Source organism: Anopheles merus, chromosome 2R (assembly GCF_017562075.2).
Source record: "Anopheles merus strain MAF chromosome 2R, AmerM5.1, whole genome shotgun sequence".
Taxonomy (NCBI): Eukaryota; Metazoa; Arthropoda; class Insecta; order Diptera; family Culicidae; genus Anopheles; species Anopheles merus.
This window is the reverse complement of record NC_054082.1, coordinates 22,602,964-22,613,060: the sequence shown is the minus strand read 5'-3', so window position 1 is coordinate 22,613,060 and position 10,097 is coordinate 22,602,964. Positions and strand designations below refer to the sequence as shown.

The 10,097-nt window shown below is 44.3% G+C and overlaps 2 protein-coding genes across 2 annotated transcripts; one reads left to right on the top strand and one right to left on the bottom strand.

Moving 5' to 3' along the window:
* Positions 1-105: 105 nt before the first annotated feature.
* Positions 106-1,870, bottom strand: LOC121600191 (zinc finger protein 782-like). Its single transcript, XM_041928604.1, has 3 exons — positions 1,584-1,870; positions 413-1,518; positions 106-324 (listed from the first exon to the last, which is right to left on the bottom strand). The coding sequence occupies exons 1-3, from the start codon at positions 1,731-1,733 to the stop codon at positions 108-110; spliced, it is 1,473 nt and encodes a 490-aa protein (XP_041784538.1). The 5' UTR covers positions 1,734-1,870; the 3' UTR covers positions 106-107.
* A 3,697-nt stretch (positions 1,871-5,567) lies between these two features.
* Positions 5,568-8,151, top strand: LOC121590417. Its single transcript, XM_041910078.1, has 2 exons — positions 5,568-5,915; positions 5,984-8,151. The coding sequence occupies exons 1-2, from the start codon at positions 5,568-5,570 to the stop codon at positions 7,361-7,363; spliced, it is 1,728 nt and encodes a 575-aa protein (XP_041766012.1). The 3' UTR covers positions 7,364-8,151.
* Positions 8,152-10,097: the final 1,946 nt, after the last annotated feature.

Genomic DNA, 10,097 nt, shown 5'->3' with positions numbered 1-10,097 from the left:
CAAAATTACCGGAAATAGACGTACACATGCAAAAAAAAAAACGCCGTGGATAAGTTCCGTTCATGTTCCGCTCTCATCCGAACTTAGTTTTACTGCATCGATTCATTTCATTGCTCTTGTGATCGTTCTTTGGCCTGTTGTCCGGGGCAACGATGTCGCAGCTGGTGCGTTCGGCGCGCTGCTGCAGACCGGAAGCGTTCGCCGCACGCCGCACACTCGAACGGCCTTTCGTCCGTGTGCGTGCGCATGTGCGTTTTCAGCGTGCCCTTCTGCGTGAAGGCACTGCCGCAAATGTCGCACCGAAACGGTCGTATTCCATCGTGCCTGTAGTGCGGGAGGAGAAATTAGCAAAACGTGGAAAGAGAGAGGTATCGCTCACGAGTATCCCTCCCCACTCGCCGCTGCCACTTACCGGAGCCTGTGACGGGTTAGGGTAATTTTTTGCTTAAACTGTGCCCCGCACACATCACACTGGTGTGGGCTGGGTTCTCCGTGCAGGCCGGCGCGTCCATCGCAAGCCTGCGATGCCGCCACGGCTGCCCCCTGCTTTAGACACGTCGGATGCGTCGACTGCATGTGATAGGAAAAGCCCGACTGTGATGCAAACGGCAGGCCGCACTGCTCACACCGACAGGGTCGGAACGCTTCCGCCGGCCGGTCGTGCTTGATCTGCTTGTGCCGGTGAAGGTAGGGGCGTGTTTTGAACCGCTTCCGGCAGTGCTCACACTCGTACGACAGCGCTAGCTGGTGCGTCCGCACGTGCACCTGCAGCCGATCGTTGGTGGTGAACGTTTTCACGCATTGGCCGCACGCGAACGGCCGTTCGTTCGTGTGCGTACGCTCGTGCACCTGCAGATGGTGCAGATAGTGGAACGATTTGGCACAGTACTGGCACGCGTACTGCTTCGTGCCCGTGTGTACGCGTATGTGCCGATGGAAGGAGCCCCGGGTTTGGAAGCACCGACCGCACAGCGTACACTGGTGCTGCCCGTGCGCCCGCACTGTGCAGTGAGCGCGCACAAAGTGTTTGCGGAAGGAAATGGGCTGTTCCGTCAGGCTGGCGCATTCCTTGCAGCTGGTGCTTGGTTGCTGTTGCTGACGTTCGGTCACCGGTACAGTTTGTTCGCGTTGCGATTCTTCCGGCGCGTGCTTCTGTTCCGCAATGGGTTCAAAATGTTCTTCCTCCACCTTCTCCATGTCTGCTTCCAGTTTAGTCGGTGAAGGCGAGGAATGGTTTGCTGTAGCATTATCGTTATATTCCTCCTTCTCGTCCCCGCTTGGCACAACATCTTCGTCCTCAAAGTCGGGACATATTTCGGCCAGCTTGTTCGATTGTTCGTTCACAGCGTAGGAGGATGTTTGCACCTCGATCGTAAGCTTCTCGTACGATCGTACGAAGCATTCGTAAAAATTGTCGATCGCTTGCTTTTGAAAGAGGTAGCACGAGTTGAGCTGAGAGAGGCACGCCAAACAGAGCTTCAGGGCCAAATGCTCCTCCGTAAGTGTGGTTGGATCGTACTGAAAGAGTTCCAAGAGTTTAAAAGAGGCGTTCATGCTTGATACACCCACCCTGCCATGCTCACCTGCAGTCCAGTAAAGTTGCAGTACATGGTTTCACAGCTAATCGGAACACCGGCGATGTCGACTTTCGTGTCCAGCGGCACCATTGTCGTTGCACACTGCAAGCAAATGATGCACCTATTGCCTTCCGTCGAGTTCGGGACAGTGCTCATCTTGTGCTGAACTGTCGAACGGGCGGAGGGATAACGACGAAGGCAGCACCGAGGGAGTTACGTGCAGTAAAGCAGATGCGGATGTATGAACTGACCGAAAACGAAAAGCGCTGCTGTGCGGAGGTAAACAAACCCAGCTTGTGATGACATTCATGTGTTGGTAAACAAATGTGAAAATGGCATTGTGTTTAAGGCTAGGGATCGAATGCTTCAGGCCAGATTCAGTGTGTGATGCAGCTGTTTGGCGGAATGTAGCTGAATTAACGTAAGGATTATAATCAATCAGAATAGTTTAGCCTTTAATTGCTAGATTGAAATATAGATATTGAATATTTGCCTTGCATTCATGTGTAACTTAGAAATAATATACAGCTTCACGTGCAGTCAGTTTCATCGACTTTATGGCAAGGGTGTCGAACCCTTTACTTTGAATTTCTTTTTCGTTATGTTTCGTCAAGTTTTAATTTTGGAGCATTTATTACAATTACTGGAAATTTCCATATTAAATATGGAAATTTACTTTAGCAGTTGCTTGTGGAATTAAGCCTACGATTCACGTGACAGTATGCAAAATGGGGTTTGAAAAAAATTTAAGACGAATGTCCAAAGTGAGTGTATATTAGTGATGGGCGTCTCGGAGCGCACCCACGGTTCCGGAGCCGGCTGCTCACTGCACCGCATTGCGCAGCCCTTCGCTGCTATGGCAAAGGCGTTATAATCCCGCTGTGATTAACGGCTCCGGAGCCGGCTCTAGACCAACGGCTCCGGACCAACCCCAAATAGCCAGAATTGCTTAAGCAGCTCATTTTGGCACGCTAAAGATCGCTGCTCTAATTCGCCTTTTGCAGTAGATAAACAGCATCAAAGTTCTATGTGGGTCTTTCAAACAGCGCCTAAGCAGCTTCCTTATGCCACGATGCCAGGTATTATTTTTCTTTGTGTTTTATTTTCAAGCAAGCGTCATCGATAAAATAAACAACAAGATTTGTTTCGTTTAAACACATATGTATATTTTTAAATCCTTTGTTTTGATGAATTACACAAAATTTTACACAATTTACTGATAATTCACTATCACTTCACTCAATATTCATTCTTCAATTAACGAATCTAACTTGTGCAGCAGCAATGAGATTATTGGCGGCGTACGTCTTTGACACTTTGACAAGAGCCACCTTGTACCGATGTCATCCATTAAAAAGCTATAAAGTTCCACCAAGTTCGGTACCCTTTCTTAACAAGCCTTCAAGTTCCACCATGAACCCTACACATAGTGCTAATCAGCCGCAAAGTTGCAAAGAGTACCATGTGCCTGTTAAAAAGCTCCATAGTTCGGCAAAGTACCGCTTCATCTCTTAATCAGCCCCAAAGTACGACATCGGAACGATTTTTCGTTAATCAGCCCTAAATCAGCTATAAAGTACGAGCTGGCTATTTGGGACGGCTCTGGAGCTGCCTCCGTACTAGTGATGGCCGGGTCGACCCGAACCTATGGGGTCCCCAAATAGCCAGCTCGTACTTTATAGCTGATTTGGGGCTGTTTAACGAAAAATCGTTCCAATGTCGTACTTTGTGGCTGATTAAGAGATAGACGGTACTTTGCGGAACTATGGAGCTTTTTAACAGGCATATGGTAATCTTTGGAACTTTGCGGCTGATTAGCACTATGTGTAGGGTTCATGATGGAACTTGAAGGCTTGTTAAGAAAGGGTACTGACCTTGGTGGAACTTTATAGCTTTTTAATGCATGACAACGGTACAAGGTGGCTCTTGTCAAAGTGTCAAAGACGGACGCCGGCAATAATCTCATTGGTGCTGCACAAGTTAGATTCGTTAATTGAAGAATGAATATTGAGTGAAGTGATAGTGAATTATCAGTAAATTGTGTAAAATTTTGTGTAATTCATCAAAACAAAGGATTTAAAAATATACATATGTGTTTAAACGAAACAAATCTTGTTGTTTATTTCATCGATGACGCTTGCTTGAAAATAAAACACAAAGAAAAATAATCCCTGGCATCGTGGCATAAGGAAGCTGCTTAGGCGCTGTTTGAAAGACCCACATAGAACTTTGATGCTGTTTATCTACTGCAAAAGGCGAATTAGAGCAGCGATCTTTAGCGTGCCAAAATGAGCTGCTTAAGCAATTCTGGCTATTTGGGTCGGAGCCATCCGTAAGCGACCCGGAGTCGTGCGGGTCGACCCGAAAGGTACAAGTAGGTTCAGTAGGTGCAACGACTCCAGTAGGTGCAAGAAAGCATAAGCGACTCCGACCCGTTGATGCAACGAGTTCGGGTCAGGTCGGGCCAAGGTGCCCAAGTGCCACAAATCCACTAAACGACCACTAAACGGCTTCTAAACGCCTCAAATTCTCTACCTAAACGGAATATAGAAAGACTTCGTTTAGCAGACGCCAAACGACTCATGCATTCTAAAAATAGCAAAAAAGCTGGTGGCGCCATCTGTTTGTGGGATACCCAACCTGTGGAGCTTCCTCGCTTGGAGGAGAGCTTTCTCATTTCCTCTGTACTGTTGTATGGTTTCGCATTGAAGTTATGCATCGCTAGAACTAGAACGGCGATACGATTGTTTAAATACTAAACTCCAACGGAAACCACCAGTACTGAAGCAAGTGAGATTTGAGTAATGGTCGTTGGTGTTGATACTCACGTATCTGACCACACGACCATTCATATAGATTTTTGCTCAGAAAGTTAGAAGGCTATATAATAGGTATTATAGCGAAACACATTGCAAGAAAAGGATAGCAATATAATGATGAGTTGTAATACGCCATCTATTGATCAAACCAATGAAGCTGTAGAGCTTTCATTTTTTTTCTATGGATATTCAATTTTCCAGTCGTTTAAGCTTAATCTGTGGCGCTTGGGTGGGTTCATTCCGACCCGCGTGTGCAGCGAGTTCGGGTCGATCCTACTGATGAGTAGGTGCGCGAAAGCATAAGCGACTCCGACCTGTTGGTGCAGCGAGTTCGGGTCAGGTCGAGTCAAGATTGTTGTTGTTCAAGAAAAAAATTGCAAAAAAGCTGGTGGTGCCATCTGTTGGTGGGATACCCAGCTAATGGAGCTTCCCTCGCTTGAAGAGCTTTCTCGTTCCCTCTGTACTGTTGTATGGTTTCGCATTGAAGTTATGCATCGCTAGAAATAGAATGGCGCAACGCAAATATCGTGAAAATTTTTGAAAATTTAGGACAGATTGACAAAACAGTGTATATAAAAATCATCAAAGCACCTAGTTTGTTATGGATCTAACTGTCGTTTTGAGACGTCAAATTACACTGGAATAGCTCACCATAAATCATCTTACTTTGGAAATGCCGTTGCGCGCCTTGCAGTATGCAACGTAATGTTTTCAAAGAATTCCCCCCCTGAAAGCCTAAAAGTATGCAATATACAAAAGGCACAGGTTACGGTCGAAATACGATATCAATATAGGGTTTTGCAAAAGAACTCATAACGCACCTGGAATGATAAGCACGCGTATAGGGACAAAAATGATGCGATGAAGGTTGCTCAATTTCCATTACCGATTGACGCATTAAATGTGTCGCTTGCTGTGTAATGTTACATTGCTAACACGTAGTTAAAAGCATCTCACGGCTATGCTTCCAATTGCTTACGAGCAATTTATATGTTTTTAGTAATATTTGTATCGCAATATCTATTTGAATTATAGATTACATTCACCAGTATGTACGATTTATCGACCACGAATGTGTATGATATCTGTAAGGTACATGCATACGGTCGCTTGCGTTGTATGGTTAGGCTACTACTACTAACAGTTGAGCCAGAAACATCGTTCATTCGTGATGTCTCAAGCAATTGTAGTGGCTGTTTTCGCTTTCCTCGCCATCCTGGCACCTGATGGAAATGCATTTAATACATTTCCTTTGCTTACCCCTCTCGAATCCAATATAAGCTTCATCTTGAAAGCGTTTGTGGAGCTTCAATCACAGTGGTGTCCACCGTGGAAGTACAAAAAGTTCTTCTTCCTCAACTACAACTCTCATCCACTGTCAGAGGACATCTTAACCGGGATCTTGAAGTTAGATGGACCACCGTGGATTATTTCGACTGAGGCCAGTGGTTTGACCTACTGGACGTACGAAAATAATCGCTGTGCCGTAATTATGGTTAGCGGATATGAGCGAATGAGGGTGCGTAACGTCTAATCGGTCCGCTTTCAACTCCATCAACTAATGCACCATTTCCATTTCCCCACTAGCCAACAAGGCCGCTGTATTATGGCAGCCGGTACTTCATATTTCACCCCAATCTGGTGGAAGGCAACGTGTTTATGGATCAAATCAACAGTGGCATGTCCTGCATACTGGACAAGGCGTACTTCATCGTGTACAACCGTACCACAATCGAGATACGGCACAAGAACTTTTTCACCAATCGTACGATCCAACTCGATCCAGCTAACATACGCGTTCCGGATGATCTGAAAGATCTTCACGGTAGAAAGCTCCACATAGCTCTGCCTGAGGGCAATGAAGACGTAGTGACCTTTGACCTCTACCTAGCGGAAACAATATGCCAGCAGCGTAATGCGTCCCACGAAATATCTTCGCTTCATGACGCCAGCATCGACTATGGCGTCGTACACATGGGTATGCCATTTCCCACCACCGACAAGACTGTTGCCCTCGGCAGTACCTTCGTGAGCGTTATGGTACCACGCAGCAAACCAAAACCGATCATCGCAGTGCTGATCGATCCGTTCGACTACTACACCTGGATCTCGCTGTTTGTTCTGATCTTTTTGCTAGCAATGGTGCTATCCCTATTCGGCAAGGTGCTGAGCCAGTGGAACATCGTTGAGAACGCTCTCGAGATGATCATGTGCATTCTGGGTGGACCGACCCGAAAGTATGACGGTTGGTTCGAAAACCAAATCATCACCAACTACTGTCTGCTTGCAATTGTGATTGTGTACTCGTACCAGTCGCTGATCATCTCGTACCTCACGTACACGCGCTATTCGCCTGAGATTAACACGATGGACGAGATCCGTAATAATTGTATTTTCCCATTCGGGTCTACCTGGGCCGCTCATTTTCACTTTCACACCGATGGCGAATATGACGATGAACGGGATAACATGTGCTTTTTGTTCGCTAGTCGAGACGATAAGCAAATAACCACGTTGTTGGTGGAGAATATGCGCGACATCGATCCTGCGGCGGGGCAGGCGTACAAGCGGAATCTACGCGTTGCTGATACCGCACTATTAAAATACAATCTCCTATATTACTTTTTTAACAAATCCATAATACGCGAGCTGTTCCCGTTCTACATTGCTGCGTTCCGTGAGTCGGGTCTGTTCGATCAGCATTATCGTAACAAAAGTATTCATACAGCGATCCACAGCCGGGAGATGTTTGGTGTACGATCGTTCAATGTAGCGGATCTGTCGATTATTTGGTATCTGTACGCTGGTGGAGTAATGGTAAGCATTCTCTGGTTTGGGGTTGAGATTGCTTTCTTCCATTGTCTACGATGTGGACGAATGGTGAGAAAGCGATGCCAAACCTACTTCCTACGTAGGAAGGGTGAAATACAAACACGTGTAGCATGGAGAAACAAGTTCATACATTAAATGAGAGAAGCAGGCGACAAAGCCTACCAGTATTGAAGCTACAACATTGGAAATGCAGTGTGCTGTGAGCTACTGTTTAACGTGTCAATGACGCTGGCATCTTTGGAGGCTTCTTTGTTTTAAATGTTCTAAATGTTCTTAATTTCGCACAGTGATAGTGAGAAGATATTGCTCCCAAACGCATTCCAGTTGAGGAACTAAAAGCCGAAAGCCTCTATTGACCCCTTTACTGATCCTTTTGCCATACCGATTCTTATTTGATACCTTATTTGCTTCTGGACCTGAACTCATGCCCGAAACATACTGCAATTGATCTATAATCAATTTTGCTGTTGAAACTAATCCCAAACTCAGACAGATCTTGGAAATGATCTAGAACCAATACCGAGGCTAAGCTGATCCTGACCACATACCTATTCTGGAAATAATTTCGAACCAATACCGGTCTTGTAACTGGTTCACATCTCATACCGGCCAGGAGCTGGTATCCTGAACTCCCATCCCTGAACTTATTCTGATCCTTTACTGTTATTAGAGTTGAACCCAAACCAATGCTAGACGACCTGCTACTGTTTCGATAACCCATAACGATCCTGGAACTGATCCGCAAACATTTATTGACCTTCAGAAATGCTCCTCATACAACAAATGATGCATTCGTGCCAGTTCTGCATTGACCATTATTTAACCCATTTCTACCCTGTAACTGATCCTGAACCCTGAATGAATAGCGTCGTAAATAGCAAAGCCGTAAAAAGAAAGCTTAAATCTTAGTTTCGGATACATGCAACTGGAACAAAAATAACAATAAAAAAACACACACTTTGTTAGACGTTGTACATTTTCTTAGTTTTGAGTTTATTATAGTTAATCGTGAAAATGTATGAATATCATTACCGAAGCAAAGGACAACAAAAGATGTCTTTGACTCAAATTCATTGTTTTTTTTTTGCCTTCATCTTCTTTCCTTTCTTTGTCTGTTTGTTTATCGTGTTTTGTTGCCTTCTTTATCTTCTTTTTATATTTCCTTAATTCCTCTTCGCTGTTGGAACCTCACAAGTGTTGGCGAAACTGAAAAGTGCCTTTGTATAGTAGTGTATACTCTGCTCCGGACAGAGCTGCTCATAGTATTCGGAAAGGCGTTGTTGGCCCTACTCTCTTGCCCAGTTCCCACTCGGAACTAGTTCAACTAACTCCTCGTGTATTGCCGGGATCAACGCATTCCCCCGTACAGTTGTGATGTAAATGATGATGCTATTATTTTCACTGTCCACTGTCTTCGCTTTCGCGTTTGTATGTGTGTGTGTGCGTGTGTTTTCCCTCTCATTACCGCACTTTGAACCTTACAGACTAATTTGATGCAGAAAACACATCTACGGATATGATCAACGAAGAAAGGAGGGAAAATGCTTTCCACAAGACTTTCCATTCATCCCACGGTACCGTTGCACGTGTGTACAGTGTACAGTGGGTAGTGGTAGTGTTCTGTTTGCTTCGTTAATAGAGAGAATGAAGATCGTACCTTTTTGCTCCATCCTCTTCACCACCACCGATCTATCGGTTTCTCGCGCTTGCCGGTTCCTCCACTTGCTTATTGCTCATCACCAATCCCTAGCTAAAGAAGTACCCTAAACGTAAGTATTCTTCTGCCCGTGTACCGCGGGCATGTGGGCTTTAATTAGTAAGGTTGCCTCTTTTTTTTTTTTAAACTCGATCTCGTATATTTTCACATATACCGCGCGGCTGCTCGCGCGAGCTTGATATAAATATATTGACAGAATTTCAGAGAGAATTCCTTGGCACACAAAGAGAGAACTCTGTATTCCGTGTACTGCTGCTACTACTTCTCATACCTTCTTGTACAATCTCAGCTCATTTACATTTTGTTTTTGTATGAATGTGTGTGTGTGTGTGAATGTGTGAATGTGTGTGAGTAATGATTATGTTACTTATGTATTGGTTTTTCAATTAATCTTTCTCATAAATTGCATTAACTTTTGCTTTCTTTTGCAAACAAAACGTTACCTTGCTTTGCATTTGAACCTCTTTACCAACTGTTTGTTCCGAGAGAATAGTGTTATTGTGCCATTCTTATATTTTCTTCTTCTTCTATTCTGTATCCATCGTTCGTTTTCATGACTGTAGTTTAATTACGATTAGTAGTACTACTTAGAGCTCATTGAGGTATTTCGTTCTTGTTTTTTCATTAAGATTTTGTTGAGTTTTGCTATTTATGTTTGCTTTACTTTACTCTGTGCTTGGTTCCATTGGTTTCTATCCTTTGAATTCATTCTCTTCTGCCAGTGTTGTATTGTTCGTAACTCTTGAAATTGATCCAATATTGCATTTTGTTTTCCGTTTCACAACGCACTCACCACCACCATCATAATCATCGTCATCGTCATCTTCATCTCTCTCTGCTTTTCCTCTTTCGTGTTTTGCTCTTGGTTGTACTCTGTTAAAAGGCAGCTTGGTTGCATTTGAACTGTTTGTTTTTTTTTGTTGTTGTTTGTTTACTTCTCTTCCATTTACTGAGCGATGCTATGATTGATCGAGCTAGAACTTTGCTGCAAACTCAAAATCCTCACCGTTTAAGCATACATTTTTCCAACACAACTTTGGCAGGAAGGTTTAATTTTGTAGGTTTTTTTTGCTTTCGACGCCATGTTTTTTAAAACACTTTGAACAGTTGACCATTTGTTTGTTTGTTATCCCTGAGCGACCAGATCGGCGC

Bases quoted from the DNA above. Each gene is read 5' to 3' on its own strand.
- LOC121600191 (XM_041928604.1), bottom strand. From the start codon at position 1,733: ATGAGCACTGTCCCGAACTCGACGGAAGGCAATAGGTGCATCATTTGC. The intron at 1,519-1,583 runs GTGAGCATGGCA...GAACTCTTTCAG, and splicing joins GCAACTTTACTGGACTGCAG to TACGATCCAACCACACTTAC. The intron at 325-412 runs GTAAGTGGCAGC...CCCGCACTACAG, and splicing joins CTAACCCGTCACAGGCTCCG to GCACGATGGAATACGACCGT.
- LOC121590417 (XM_041910078.1), top strand. From the start codon at position 5,568: ATGTCTCAAGCAATTGTAGTGGCTGTTTTCGCTTTCCTCGCCATCCTG. The intron at 5,916-5,983 runs GTGCGTAACGTC...TTTCCCCACTAG, and splicing joins GCGGATATGAGCGAATGAGG to CCAACAAGGCCGCTGTATTA.